The sequence below is a fragment of the Staurois parvus genome, unplaced genomic scaffold, assembly GCF_062004578.1.
Source record: "Staurois parvus isolate SC_StPar_1 unplaced genomic scaffold, SC_StPar_1.0 ptg000147l, whole genome shotgun sequence".
Taxonomy (NCBI): Eukaryota; Metazoa; Chordata; class Amphibia; order Anura; family Ranidae; genus Staurois; species Staurois parvus.
This window is the reverse complement of record NW_028317943.1, coordinates 14,430,558-14,446,490: the sequence shown is the minus strand read 5'-3', so window position 1 is coordinate 14,446,490 and position 15,933 is coordinate 14,430,558. Positions and strand designations below refer to the sequence as shown.

The 15,933-nt window shown below is 37.8% G+C and overlaps 1 protein-coding gene across 15 annotated transcripts in view; it reads left to right on the top strand.

Annotated features, from left to right (window-relative positions):
- The window catches only part of NAV3 (neuron navigator 3), an 833,019-nt gene that overhangs the window by 205,260 nt on the left and 611,826 nt on the right, over nt 1-15,933 (top strand). For all 15 annotated transcript variants that reach the window (XM_089674062.1, XM_089674060.1, XM_089674057.1 and 12 more), the window contains one exon: nt 14,253-14,650. In XM_089674062.1, coding sequence (XP_089530188.1) covers nt 14,579-14,650 — 72 coding nt within the window. In that variant the 5' untranslated portion in view covers nt 14,253-14,578. The remainder of the gene's footprint in view (nt 1-14,252; nt 14,651-15,933) is intronic.

Here is a 15,933-nt window from a genome sequence, read left to right as displayed (position 1 = left end):
TGAAATGATTTGATATTGTGTGTATGTCATGTTTTGTTTACTTTTTTTAATCTCCCCACCGGTTCCGCCTCCCTGCGTCCCTGCTCTCGCAGGGAAGGGAACCCGGAAGAAGGATGCTGGCATCGGCCGGAGGACACAGTGGGAGGACATCGGGGGATCGCAGAGACAAAATAAATTACACTACAGTATAATCCTGAGTGTGGCTTGGGGTTACCGCTTTTGGTACTAAAAATTAACCCCGAGCCACACTCGGGATTACCGCCAGGGAGTTAAATAATCCCTTTTCTTAACGTCCTGTAAAATCCGACACCTGTCACCACTAAACATAGAGCTTCACTGTGAAACCTGCTGGAGCCCCCAAAACTACTCAAAAAAGGTCTTCTGGTTAGGTCGTGTATGCACAGTAGACTCTCCACCAGCGGTTATTTAAAGCCAAACATCAGCCAATTAAATGAATAGCCCATTGAAAGGTAAAATAGCATAGCCAGGTTTTACTGCAATATTCAGTTTCAATTCGGAGAGTTGCCCACTATTGGTTTTTTTGCAACTAGATGTCCTCAGTCGAATGGTTGGACTCAACCCACTTTCTCTTAGCCCAGGTTTTCTTGGACCTGCCACAACCTAGCACTGGACAGTGAAAAGAGAAGTAGGACAGTGATGAGCTCATCTCTCTGTCACTCGTTCTTCTCTTCCTTTCAGTATTCTTCTTGTCATAAACTGATTGGTCCTTGCACTGCTTCTTCCTCTAGTACTCCAGCCCTGCTGTACAGGGAAGGCGATAGGCTTACACCTGGCCAGATTAAGGTACTTACACTGCTTCAAAGTAAAAGTGCAGCACCAATTGGTGTAAGCTGCTTTATATCATTTGATATAGTGTGGATATTATTTGATTTATTTTTTTTCACTTACACTACTTGAATACAAGCAGAAGAATGCACACTGGCCTAGTGCATTACCATAAGACTCCTTTAATAAATAATATAAAATGCCAATGCACTCACAAAATTACATGATCAAGTGCATTTAACATATCCAGCCCTGTGGCTAAAAACATGTCCATCCACAGGTGCTCAGCTGCATGCGTTTCAAGAGCGAATCCCTCTTCCTCAGAGCTCACTTACATTTCTTGCATTTAAAATTCCTTTTAATGATACTGTATATTAAGGTAGAGCTACAGACAAAACTTTTTTTTTATCATTTTGGCTAGATAAAGGAAGGGGAGGGTTCTATAACCACTTTTTTTTTTTTTTTAACCATTAGGGAAATTTACGTTCATTTCCTTCCTTACCGCTTCGTTACTTCCCATAGCCAAAACAGGGATTGAGTGGAAATCCATTCAAAGTGGGGGAATCTGTGGTTGTAACCATATTGTTTCCATTGGAGGAATTCCTGTTGTGGTGACAACCCAAAACTTGAGTTTTTATATCACTTTCACTTTCTGCGATAATAGTAAACAAGGATAGACAGAAAAAAATCCAAAACGGTATAATGTTCTAATCCCTCTCCACTCTCCACTTTTTACCTTTTCCCACTCTATTTTATAAAAATATGTTATGACTGTCTGTGTCCCCTTTGGAGAGAGTTTACTTCCTTCCTGTTTCAGTAACCACACAGAAAATGAGGGAAAATATCCCCAATGGCTACAGAAACAGCAGTAAAAGATGACTGATTCTGCTCCTTCTCCGCTTTGTTGTGAACTAAAAACACGACTGGAGTTGTCCTTTAAGTTGGGGTGATGTGTAAACAAACCGCACACTAAACTGGAAGAAGAATTGGTAGCGGTAACTTTTATAGAAAAATAATCTTCATGTACAAGTTAGAACAGTTATTTATCAAAAGGTAAATAAAATGGCAAAAGTACTCACCAAGAACCAATCAGTTAAGAAAATATATAGTGTATGCAATCTACACATTTACTTGTGTTTAGGTAACAAGAAAGAAAACGGGGGTGAATCCTCTCTCCCTACTGAAAGTTCACTGTTTTTACTAAAACTTTAGGTCTTCTATGCATATTTTGGGAAACTTTACTTTTACTTTGGATTCTCCTTTTCCTCCAAGCTGAAATTTTTCAAAGTGAGAGCCAAATGTTTCTGGTTCAAATGTCCCATTTTTGTAGGGAAGATAAAGTCATTGGTCTTGTTGTTCTGTTTGAAAATAGATCTAGCTGTCCCATGCTCCTTTAGTGCACTTGGATGTTGTGTCTTAAGCAGACTGAACTCACTAATCCTATTACAGGTGCATCTCAACAAATTAGAATATCATCAAAAAGTTAATTTATTTCAGTAATTCAATTCAAATAGTGAAACATATATTATATAGATTCATTACACACAAAGTGATATATTTCAAGCCATTCTTTCTTTTAATTTTGATGATTATGGCTTACAGCTTGTGAAAAGCCAAAATTCAGGATCTTTAGAAAATTAGAATATTGTGAAAAAGTTAAATATTGTAGATTCATGGTGTCACACTCTAATCTGCTAAGTAAGTCAAAACACCTGTTAAGGTTTTCTGAGCCGTTTCGGTTTATAAATTTTTCGCAATACAAAACGTCCCTGAGAATGCATTAAATTCGTAAACTGAGGTACGCTTGTATTTTTTGCCACAAGTTCTGTGGCATGTGAAAGAATGGTCTTGTTGTTCTGACCAAAAACATTGTAGTTTTCTAATTTTGTTTTAGTAACGGACTGAACAAGTGTGTTCGTGTCTCTTCAGCTAAAATGACAGTGTCCTTTGCAAGGTTCCCACAAGATTTGGTCATTTACTTTATTTTCCTATTTCCCGGCCTTAGAATATATACGCATTTTACATTACGAAATACAGGACGGAGCAACCTCCAAGAATAGGGACTTTAAAGGCACTGTGCTAAGAAACAAAGGCAAAGATTAACTATAACATTATATTTATTTATTAAAGTCCATTAAAACGGTGGACCAATAATTCCACCACTTAGTTGATAGCTAATTAATAACACATAACCACAATTCGCATAATATGAAGATGTGACGCATCGGTGTTTACAGCGGGATATCGAATCATCAAATCTTCATATTATGTGTTATTAATTAGCTATCAATTAAGTGGTGGAATTGATGGTCCACCGTTTTAATGGACTTTAATAAATAAATATAAGTTTATAGTTAATCTTTGCCTTTGTTTCTTAGCACAGTGTCTTTAAAGTCCCTATTCTTGGAGGTTGCTCCGTCCTGTATTTTGTATTGTAGTTTGGGATGTGGCACTATGTGTTTATCTGTGAAGCGAAAACAAACAGCGCACCAACCTTGCGCATTACCTCAGTAAACCAAAATTTTATTGAATATAGAATGATACTCACAAACAACGAAGTATTTCAAGCATGAATGTCCTCAAAGGAACTATGGAATAGTAAAGCCTGCATGAGTCCCATCATAGGGGTGGACACTGAGAGTACAGCTGATGCGTTTCGAAGTGCGTCCCTTCTTCATCAGAGCTTGACTGAACAATGAGTGCTCTCTCCCATATATACTTTAGAATTAGAACTGGACCCTCCCTGCTGGGATGGACCGTCTCAGGTTGGGAGGAGGGGCAAAGGTGTCAACACAAAATCTTAGCAATCAATGCTGGTAATACAACTATAATGATGAAACTATAGTACATTTCCAAGCTTGATAAGACTACAATTAAAAATACAATTAAAATTACATAAAAACATACATCAACAATAGATAATAAATACGAGTTTAAAATAGTTTAAATTTGTATTTATTATCTATTGTTGATGTATGTTTTTATGTAATTTTAATTGTATTTTTAATTGTAGTCTTATCAAGCTTGGAAATGTACTATACTTTCATCATTATAGTTGTATTGCCAGCACTGATTGCTAACATTTTTTGTTGACACCTTGGCCGCTCCTCCCAACCTGAGATGGTCCATCCCAGCAGGGAAGGTCCAGTACTAATTCTAGAGTATATATGGGAGAGAGCACTCATTGTTCATTCAAGCTATGATGAAGAAGGGATGCCCTTCGAAACGCGTCAACTGTACCCTGAGTGTCCACCCCTATGATGGGACTCATGCAGGCTTTACTATTCCATAGTTCCTTTGAGGACTCACATGCTTGAAATACTTTGTTGTTTGTGAGTATCATTCTATATTCAATAAAATTTTGGTTTTCTGAGGTAATGCGCAAAGTTGGGGTGCTTTTTGTTTGTTTTCGCTTCACAGTATTGGTCGGGCTTCCCCAGCCTTGTTTGGAGCTGCACAACCCCATATGCACTGGTGGTCGAATTTTTCAAGTTCTGGTTTCACTGGTTTCATCTATCCACCCCTTTTGGGTCTCAGAGCGCAGGAGAGTTAGTTTCTAATTTACTATGTGTTTATCCCCTGAGTGATGGGTTATAATTTTCTGGATATACGCATTTTACATCTTGATCCTGCTGTTGCCCTGAATTTCCCCTTTGTCATGGGGAGGACAATGGGAACCAGCAACTGTTGAAATGGCTGATCCCCTAATGTTGTGGAATCTGGAAGCAGCAGCACCTCACTATCCAGTCAAAAGCCTGGAGCATGTCAGAAGCTTTCTCTCTTGTAAATGCACCAAATTGTTGATTGAGCTCCAGAACAGCTGTTACAGCTCCTCCCCTGCTGAATATCCTGTGCTGGCGTGCAGATGTGAAAGCTACTTCTGCCGCTCAGAAGTGAGAAAACAAACTGAAGGTTAATGGTCATGTGACTGCAAATAAAGACTTAAAAAAGGTACTTTTATGCTGATTTTACATGAACAACACTAACAGGGCGATGAAGCAAACTTATGATGAGTTTCTATCTACTTGAATTTACTTGAATACTTGAATGTTAGCAGTTAGGTTAAAGTTAGGGCTACAGGCAGGTTATGTCTAAGGTTAGTGTCATGTTTCACATGACTGTCATATTGACTGTCATATGCCTTTAAGTGTTTTCTATATCTTGTCTCTGCTCCTCCCTTTCCTTTGGTTTAGTTAATGCTGTATAGATATCCCACCCCTTTTCCCAGAAAGGCACTGCAGTTCTAGCCTCATGGCATGGAGCAGGAAACATTATGATCTTTTGATCTATCAAATGTTCATTGTTGTAAGATTCTCTCAGTTTATGGAATAAACTTCACAAGATCTACAAGATGTCTTATCGATTGAGCCACTGACAGTTGTAGATTGGAGAGACAGAACAGTTAGGATTTAAGAGTTAAAGTCAAACTTCACTCTTTCAATTAACATAGATTATTTTAATCCTTATGCTGGTAGCATTAGTAAATAGATAGGAAAGTATATAATTTAATTTTTTTAAACTTTTTTTTTCTTCCTGGTTTCCATGCCTAGGCAAATTATGTCATACATCCCAGGAGCATTCAGTAGGGGAGGAAGGGCTTTCTCAGCTAAACAAACCCTCCTGCCTGCATGCTGAGGTAAGAGTAGATGGATTCTAGGAAGTAAATGCTACTCGAATCATCTGCCCTTACCCAAGATGGCCATGGTCATAAATGCTAGCAGGATGTTTTTCAAACTGAACTCTCAGCAAAATAAAGCATAGAAACATGGATGGATGAGGACGTTTGCAATGAATATTAAGAATTAATTAAATTGTGTTTTTGATTTGTGGTGCTCAGATGCAGTGTCATTCCACTTTAAGTGTTAGGGTACAGCTTACATTTTAGAGCTTGTGTGATGTTAGAGGTAAGTGAAAGGTTAGGTTGGGGACCATCCACATGATGGAACTAAATGAGTCCGCTTAGGAGACCAATATATCCTTTCTTTATTATAGGATAAATATTGATATAATAAAAGTGTGTTATCAAAGATTGATAATAATGGGTAAGACATGAATGAGTTTTACTAAAGTCAAGGGCAAAGTGAAACACTGGGGAACACATCCCTTCCAGTAATTTGCACCTTCTGTTCAGATTTGTTTATTTTCATCGCTCTTTTCAAATTTCACGCTGAGTTGCAGAACACCTGTCTCCTCTATCCTATCTGCATCTGATATTTCCCCGCCGCTTTATTCTGAGTGGCGGTTTCTTTGTGAAATGTGACCTCTGTGTGATAAGCCTATACATTTTTCAACTGTATGAATGACAGAGTATTACACAGAGTCATGCTGCAACAATATTAAGCTGCAAACTCTTGGCAGAGAACTACACCTATATCATCTTTTCATCATCACTTAAAAGGGTGTCTGTCATATCTTGCCAAATGCCAGCATATGAAAGAGAAATCTGCAGCAGCACTGCTGGCATAAAGCGTTTTCGATGAAGTGTAATATGTTATGTTTTATAGGACTTGAAAAGTATTAAAAGGAGTTTTCAACTAAGCAAATATGGTCTAAATACAAGAGTTTTATGGATTCTTACTTAAATCTTGGTGTGCTTTGGGTATTTTTTCCAGATACGTGTCGTAATCCAGTGTGAGACCTTCCTCTGTGCAGGAACTTCAGTACTAAAGACCGGTCACTGCTGCTCTTTCTGCTTGTGCAGGGTGACTGGTTGTGCATCTGCCCCCTTTTGGAATTATCTGCAGGCAGTCTGTAGTGGGTATAGCTGGCCCACAGCCTCGGCCAATGGCCTTAGCCTGATCTCTGCACAGGCTAAGTGCAACACAGTGATGGTGTCACTGCTACTTTTACAAGGTAATAACCAGGCCTGGAAAGGCATGTGGTGCTCTCAAATTTAATTCATATCCTTTGTGGCCTAGAGTTATGAGTAGGGTGGCCTGTGGCTCTGTCCTGGGACCAATTCTGTCTAACTTGCTTCTAAACAATATAAATATATGTGTAAATCGTTCAATCTCAGTGTTTGCTGATGTTACTAAGCTAATCAGATCAATAACTTCACAATAGGATCTAGAAATGCTACAAGAATACCTAAAACAAATAGAAGAGCGGATAGCTACATGGCAAATGAGGTTTATTAACCACATGGCCTCCAGAGGATTTACCCCCCTTCCTGGCCAGTCTCTTTTTTGTGATATGGCGCTGCGTTACTTTAACTGATAATTGCACGGTCATGCAATGCTGCACCCAAATTAAATTTATGTTCTTTTTTCCCACAAATAGAGCTTTCTTTTGGTGGTATTTGATCACCTCTGTGTTTTTTATTTTTTTGTGCTATAAACAAAAAAAGACCGACAATTTTTTTGCTATAAAATATCCAGTAAAAAATTTTAAAAATCTAATTTTGTCATAAATTTAGGCCAAAATGTTTTCTACCACATGTCAGTGCTAAAACAAATCCCAATATATGTAAATTAGTTAGTTTACATGAAAGTTATAGCATCTACAAATGGCATAATATTTACTGGAATTTTTTTTTCTTATATACTAGTAATGGCGGCAATCAGCAACTTATAGCGGGACTGCGGCAGGCATTGTGACACTAACTGACACTGACTAACTGCCACTGATATCCCCAGTGACACTAATACAGTGATCAGTGCTAAAAAAAACACTGACATTGTACTAATGACACTGGACAGGAAGGGGTTAACATTTGGGGTGATCAAAGGGTGAACTGTGTGCTGTTTTACGATGTGTGCTGTTTGTGCTTCACTGTGTAAGCACGCTACTTTGTATTGCTCTGCAAAAGCAGCATGGTGGAGCTGACAGGGGAGAGATCTGTATTGCTTACATGCAGACCTCTCCTCTGTCAGTGTTCTTCAGCGAATGGCGGGTGCTAGCGGAGAGTTGACAGCCGTAGCCGCCAATGGCAGCGCGGCGCATGCGCCCCCTACCTGGAAATGCAAAATCACGTGTATATATATATGTGATTTTGCGCAGCCCTGCCGCTCTGTAGAAGTATTTGTGCTATAGGGCAGCGGGGAAGCGGGTAAAAAATGTAAAGTAATGCACTTGTGAATCAAAATATGCATTTACATTACCTGATAGGGAGGGAACCTCTGGGGGAATCGAGAATAGAAAAGGATATGGGGGTCCTAGTAAATCACATACTCTGCAATATTATAGAATGCTAGGCTTCAGCACGTAAGGCCAGCAGACTAATAGACTATTATCATGCATTATAACAGGTATTTACTCAAGAGATAAAACTATAATATCTGTTATCAGGAGTTGGACTTTAATTTGTTTGGCACTTGCGAAAATCTCTACTTTTCAGGACTGGCTTTCGGGGTGTGCCTCCTTCTTCAAGGTCCAAGCAGTACTAATGCAGAAAGTTGGATGTTAGGGCAAATAAAAGAGTATCACGCACAGTACTCAATTGTTTTTGTTGCAAGTACACTGGCTATAATGGTTATAATCACGTCAAGCTTTGGCACTTACCTAGAGTCTATTTAAAATATGTCCTGCTGAGACTACCCTGTGCACAGGGTGAAGAGGTTCCCTTCATCATGGCTTTGAATTCTGATAATGCTAATGACAGACTGCATTATATTTGTAATTTGTGATTTTGCTCACAGTTATACTTTAAATGTTTTACCGGCTGACCCTTTGGAGATAATACACTGCCTTTGCGGCTAATACCTTATCTAAGAAATTAAGAGAAAGTCAAGGAGGACTTCTATTGACTGGTTTACATGGTTCTTGTAGCTTGTGAAAAGCCTGTAAAAAGGTGAAAGTCTTACACATTTTGTGGAAAGTAGTTAAGGGTTAGTTTAGAGGTTAGATTAAGCTTTAAGACTGTTTTCTGTCAATTTCAAACATTTCGATAACAAATATGATTGAACATATGAAAGGCATCCTACCAACAAAGTATATTTATAATTATGTATATATATGTACTGTATATGGCAATGATTTTGTAGGTTGCATTGGTCTGTTTGATCCTTGCAACTCAAAGCTGATTGAAATTATTATTGCTTTGTGTATAAAAACATATGGATTAGATTAAAGGATAACTGTAATTTTGTACATTAAATTTAGTTTTCTTTTACCTTATTTCCCTCCCTAGTTTTCCCAGCAACTCCCCTCCCTTCTCCATGGTCTTATACTTGCCTATCCTAGGTGCTGACATAACCTCCCTGTATGGCCAGCTGAGAACCATAGGATGCCGATACGAAGTCATTCAGTCGGGCAGCTTCTTTTTTGGATATATTCATACATTCATTCCTATGGGGAGGCCTTCTACCATGTATCCCAATGGTCAGTCAGAATGAAAGGGATTTTTTCACACATGCACAGCAGTAGAACCTGCTAAGATGGGAGAGTTTGCAGTGATGGCCGTGCACCTCCCAACAATATGTACAGCAAGGATTTGACGGGAACAGAAACAGTTAGGTATACGATTTGAGGGTGGGGGGTGAGGGAGTAAGTTAACAGTACAAAAGTAATTTTCCTGTAATAGTAGGACTCAATACTTTTTTTTTGCTATACTGGAATTCAGCACCAAAACCCTGGCACCAGGAATTACCTGGTGCTAAATGTTTTAATTCCAGCAGGTCAGGTACATTTATTTTACTAAGGGTTCTTTTGAATCATAGAGATCTTTGATATTCCTAACATCCCACAGTTACGTTAGCCAGAGCTAATAAAATATGCTTTTGTGAGGTTAAAGTGTTACTAAACCCACAACAGTAAAATCAGTCTGTATATGCAGTAAAGCATGCTTGTTATACTCACTCACTATTTGAAAATAACACATTGAGGTTGATTTACTAAAACTGGAGTGCAAAATCTAGTGCAGCTCAGCATAGAAACCAATCAGCTATCAAGTTTTATTGTCAAAGCTTGATTGAATAAACTGAAATTAGGAGCTGATTGGCTACCATGAACAGCGGCACCAAATTTTGCACTCTCCAGTTTTAGTAAATCAACCCCAATAAGTTGCTCTTGTATGGACATGTTTAAATCCTTTAATGGCCATATTTACGATGTGTGATTGCTGTTTCCGATCTATGTAAGCCATGTAAAAAGGAATCCATTAGTTAATAACTATACATTTGCTAAAGGATAAACTGCAGATGTGAATCTGCAGACTTTTTGTGCATTGGAAATGGTGATTCATATGTAAATGGCATGTACCCATTCCACACAAATACACACTTTTTATTTAAACTAAGTAATGAGTAAAAAAGTATAATTTCACACCTGTGTTGCTGTAATAGCAATGCCATGGAAACATATTCCCTAAATATTGCCATGTTGTTGTTGGAAGCGGTATGCTAGTTCAGCTCTACATTTGTTTAAATTAATTATGTTAATTAAAAAAGAGTCTGCTTCACATTTTGAAATTTGCAGCATGAAAGCCAAAGGGAATACAATATTTATACAATACAATGAAGATGAAGTATGTTTATTAGAGATTTCATTTACATGTACAGACAGAAACCTTAGACAACTTTATGATAGATCTAACTGTGGTTAAAACAATAAAAAACATTTTTTTCACAGTATATTAACTTTTTTTTATCCACAACCTGGTGAGGATTTTTATTCCTTAATGGAATGTTTAGTATTTTTCAATATATTTTCTTTTTGTTTTTATTATAGTCATGGTTAAGAAAAGGTGAGTATGAATATTAAAGAATATTTTGGTTTATATTACGTATTTAAGCAAGCCATTGAGTAAAGAATTAAGCTGGCCACACACTGATCAAAATTGGCTAGTTCAGCAGGGGCTGGATGAATTTCGATCAGTGTGTGACTGACACTTATGACAGAAGGCAAAGGTCATGTTGGAAAATTGGATGGTGAGGCAGAGCTGTGTACATCTGTGAACTGGATGGATGGAAATATAAATCTTTTGGCATGTAAAAGGTCTCCCTTTATATATTTTAAATCTGTGTATTAAACTGGTTGTAAACCCTTACATATATCCACTGAAGTGACTGGTCTCAGGTGATACTCAGAGATTAAACAAATCCTCCTACATACATTGTACCTGTATATCTACATCTGTCTTTCCCCTACATCAATTCAAAGTCCAGAATTTACACAGGAGCTCTCATCTCTGAAAAGCAGGGGGCAGAGAGCTAAAGTTACATCAGTGAGGAAAGCTCTGAGAGCTGATTGGAGGAAAGGGACACACTGCCTTCACACAGCACACAGGAACAGAGCCTGTCAATCTTCTGGAGGTCCCTCCCCTGTCACCATTTTTTTCTTGGTGTCAGGAAAACTTGTCAGATGTGACTGATTCTTATAGTAGAGGAATGAGGCAGTGGATAGAAAAAGACACTTAAGACAAGTATGGAAATAAGTGTACACTATAGAAGGATACACTTTGTTCACATTTCATGTCTGAGGTTTACACCACTTTAAGCTATTTACCTGGAGATCAACTTTGACCATTAGGTCCTAAGCAGATTAAAAAAAAAGTGGCCCCTAAGATTTATCTGCAAAAATATCTGTGCTACTAGCTCTTGAATGTTTCATTTAGTTTCTTTCTTAATTTCACATATTCTATCTTTTTTGGTGCTTTTGTTTTGCTGTATAATTGAATTCCAAATAAAACATACTTTCTAAGTTTCTAGCCTCCTATATATGTGGATGGTATCTATTCCAACATTCATTTTGCAACATGAATTTGTGTATTCTTTGCACTGCTTACTCAGGTCTGCACATTCTTGTACTTGAAATGCGCTGTCTGGTAAACGACACATCAAACTTACCATGAAAGTAATATGTAAATGTGTGTGCTTCTGCAGAAGAAATATTACGTGGAAAGCATCAATGATTACATGTTTTTGCCCAAGAGGTTGTCTGTGACAGCACACTACATTTAAAAGGAAATGTAGGTTGTATTATATATGCGTATTTTCTGTTCTTTCAGATATTTGTCTTTCTTGAACATTTTTCCTCCCCTGTTCATAGACCAAATGATGTCTATGAGGAAAAGAGAATGAAAGTAACCAGCTTCTGCTGGGCTCTTTAGAAAACTCATAATGTAGTATCTTAGGGCATGATATATTAACCACTTGCTCTCCTGAGGATTTACCCCCCCTTCCTGATCAGGCCATTTTTTTGCGTTACTTTAACTGACAATTGCGCGGTTATGCAATGCTGCACCCAAATGAAATTTACGTCCTTTTTTCCCACTAATAGAGCTTTCTTTTGGTGGTATTTGATCACCTGTGCAGTTTTTATATTTTGCACAAGAAAAAAGACCGACAATTTTGAGAAAAAAAAACAATATTTTTGACTTTTTGCTATTAAACCTGTCCAGTCAAAAAATCAAATTTCATCATAAATTTAGGGCAAAATGTATTCTGCTACATGTCTTTGCTAAAAAAAAAAAAAAGCTCACTACATGTAAATTAATTGATTTACGTGAAAGTTATAGCGTTTACAAATGGCGGTGTATATATACTGGGATTTTTTTTTGTACTAGTAATGGCGGCGATCAGTGACTTATAGCGGGACTGCGGAGGGCATTCTAACACTGGGGGTAACTGACTTGGTGTCACTGACATCCCCAGTGACACCAATACAGTGATCAGTGCTAATAAAAAGCACTGACACTGTACTAATCGCACTGGGCAGGAAGGGGTTGACATGTGGGGGTGATCAAAGGGTTAACTGTGTGCTGTGTTCTGTTTTACTGTGGGCTGTGTTAGTACTTTCAACTGTAAGCACACTGCTTTGCATGGCTCTGCTATGCAGAGCCATGCAAAACAGTGTGCAGGAGCTGACATTGGACAGAACTGTATTGCTTACATACAGTTCTGTCCCTCCGTCGGTAATGCTCCGTGATCACTGGGTGCCGGCGAGTAATCACAGGCTGAGAACCGGTGATTGACAGCCAAGGCCACAAATAGCGGCGCGGGTAGGGCTCACGTGTGCCCCCTACCCAGAAGGGCAAAACCACGTGTATATATACAGTACATGATTTTGTGCACCTGTGCCGCCCTGTAGCAGTAATATTGCTATAGTGGTTAAAAACTTATTTGTAAAATAAATATTTAAAATAGACAGTAGAAAATATATATACCTGTATATAAAATTAAAATGAAATTCATAGTCTGTGAGTTCATGTGTCTCGCTTTTTTTTTTAGTATTTTAGATCTCGGCAGCATAGCATTTCATTGATGTCAGTTTATATATAAGTAATGCAAACTGGAGTTGAGCATTTTGCTTTGTAAAAAGCCCTGGCTACATGTTCTTGCTTTATTATTCTGCTTTTGTCCCCCAGGATGTTTAGAGAGTGTAATTTTCGTGCAGGGTGAATCGGGATGTTCTTTCAATTATAGTTACGTTGTTTCTTGTAAACTACTTTTTTGTCAGGTAATTGAGTTAAGCTGCTCCCACAAAAGGCTGGCCTAAGCCAAAACATTGTGTGTTGGAAAAGCAATCTATTTCTTAAAATGAAATTTGTAATTATGAATTTTCTTTATGAATTACACAACTTAATAATGCATTATACAAGAATGTTGGTTGTTATAAAAAAAAAAAGAATATTAATTTAGTTGTGCAACCTCATGCAGGTTAAATTAATTTGTTTCTCTATTCATGCATACACAAATAAAATCTTTACTATATTAGGAGTTTTGTGTGCAAGGTTTTGGGCTACATTAAAGTGGAGTTCCACCCAAAAGGGGATTGGTCCCCCGCTCCCCATTAAGGATTGGCACCTTTGGGGAGCGGGGGGGAACGGGTACACAAATTTGACAGGTACCCACTCCCACTTCCTCTGGGCCTAGGCGATCGGAAACAGAAGTTGTCGTCTTACCCTCCCTCCCCGAAGTTTTGTGGGACATGTGACAGGTCCCAGAACACGACAGGGCCATTCAGGAAGCACAGTGCTACTCGTGCATGTGCAGTGGGCACCCGGCTGTGAAGCCGCAAGCTGTGCCCACACTGAAGATGCCGGCGCCTGGCATACAGGACGGCTGGTGAAACGGGCTGCTGCGGGGGCAACGCGGGATCGTGGGACAGGTGATTGGCTGTTTTTTAAAAGTCAACAGGTACAGTTTTTGGAGCTGCTGACCTTTATTTTTTTACAGTGAGTGGAACTCAGCTTTAAGAGATACGTTTTCTATTTAACTGGAGGGGGATTTAATTTTAAGAAGTCACCCCCCCCCCCTCTGCTCCAGACCCCTCTGTGAAGCAATCTGAAGATTTTTTAAACTTGGTATGCATTTATAAAGATTAAAATTCAGATTGAATATTTTTTAAGTACCTTGTGTAGTTGGAGTTGGCTCTGCTAGATAATCCGATATCTAAAGATATAAACAGAAAGAACTGCATTTTTAAAATATCACTACTGTCCTTTTTTCTGTGGATTGATTGGATACAGTACAATATATGCTGGGAGTTTAGATATAGCACTAAATTTCTCTGTTTTATCTTGACAGGTTTATAGATGAAATGTAAATTTTCTCCAAAATGGAAGGGAGAGAAGAATGCAAAAGATAGCAACTGGAGTTCAAGTCCTAGATGGAAACGGGTCTCATTCAGAGTCTGTGTTTTAGACCGATATGCTGATACTGAAGGCTTCAAGACCAAGTTGCGAGGTTTATTTCCTGGGTTTGATAAATGTACTTGCTAACAATTTCCTGGACTCAGTAATGTTCAGTGCAGTATTGTGATGGAAGAAAACGCACATCTGTATGTTTGTTACTCCCAAATTGTGGATTAGTTTGCTGAGCAGTCTCCACTCCAAAGGGCAGAAGTAGGTGTGATGGATTTATCTTCAGAAATGAGCAAACATGGGAAGAATCCAATTAGTCATAAGCTTGAAGATCAGAAAAAGGTAAGCACGTATATATCATGGATAACACGTGTGACCCATGGCAAAACTTGTGGAGCTCCTTATACCATTCCTTAAGCCTAAGATCCTTGGTCATAATTAATCCTTCTCTATAGTTTTCATCAAGGATATATTTAAAGACTGTGCTGTTTGGAAAGTAAAGGATACTCATTGATCTTGGTCCTTTATTAAGGGTTAAACTCTACTGTAGTGTTTTTTATTTCTAAGGAATGTACATGTTTTTTTTTTTTTTTTTGGAACCTAATTAAATTACTTCATAGACAGTTAATCACTATTGCCATGGTAAGAGCCTAAAAAAGAGACAGATATATAATTTAGCTACTAAATCCAGATTGCTAAGTAACTCTTAATTTCATTGCAGAATAACACATCAATATTATATTATATCACTATGTCTTTGATTCTAGTTCATAATAAAAGGGTATACTTTGTGGCTAATTTACAAAGGTTTACCAACCAAGCAAACCTTAGTTCATGTCCCTCATGTCCTCCCATACATTTCTCTGAAACTTGAGTAGCTGTTTGAAGTAGTTGAAGGCTCGCTGGGATGGCAAACCTTTTATAAATCAGCTCACTAATATACAGATTTTGTTAGATCCTCTTTTAAAGTTTGGTAACTATACTTGAGAGACTTGAGGTTAAATAAGGACTGGTCTCTTGTACAATAGAGTGTTATTGCTTTGTTCAGCACAATACAGCATACATTAGTAATTAGCTATTCATAATCGCTATGGAGAAAATGTTCCCATCTGCATACTCCAATAAATAATTAATAACGCTTTAATAGAAAAGGACAACATGTTACAGATAGAATAATTTTTAAGTATTTCACAATTTTTGAAAAGAGTAATAGTTATTTGTATGTTAATAAAGTTTTACGCCTACATATCTGTAAAAACTGCTTTACAGTATTTATGCATTTATTCTTCAAACAGGTGGTATTTGGATTTAATATAATATACATTAATTTGTAAGTGAAAAGACTGGGCTGACATGTTAATATAAATATATATGTGTATATATATATATATATATATATATATATATCTGGTCTGGTCTTTCCGGCAAGATTTCTGTCTCTCTTCAATATAGATCTCCTTGGTTTAAAAGAATTTGTGTATAACTGGTAGGCTTTTTGCTTCTTTCTATTTATATATTTACAACAACAGTATTAGTGTCTATGATGCATCAAATACTTATAGATAGAGATGTTCATATTATGCTTTAACCTTCAGCATGATTATGGCTGTCACTTGTAAAGCTGC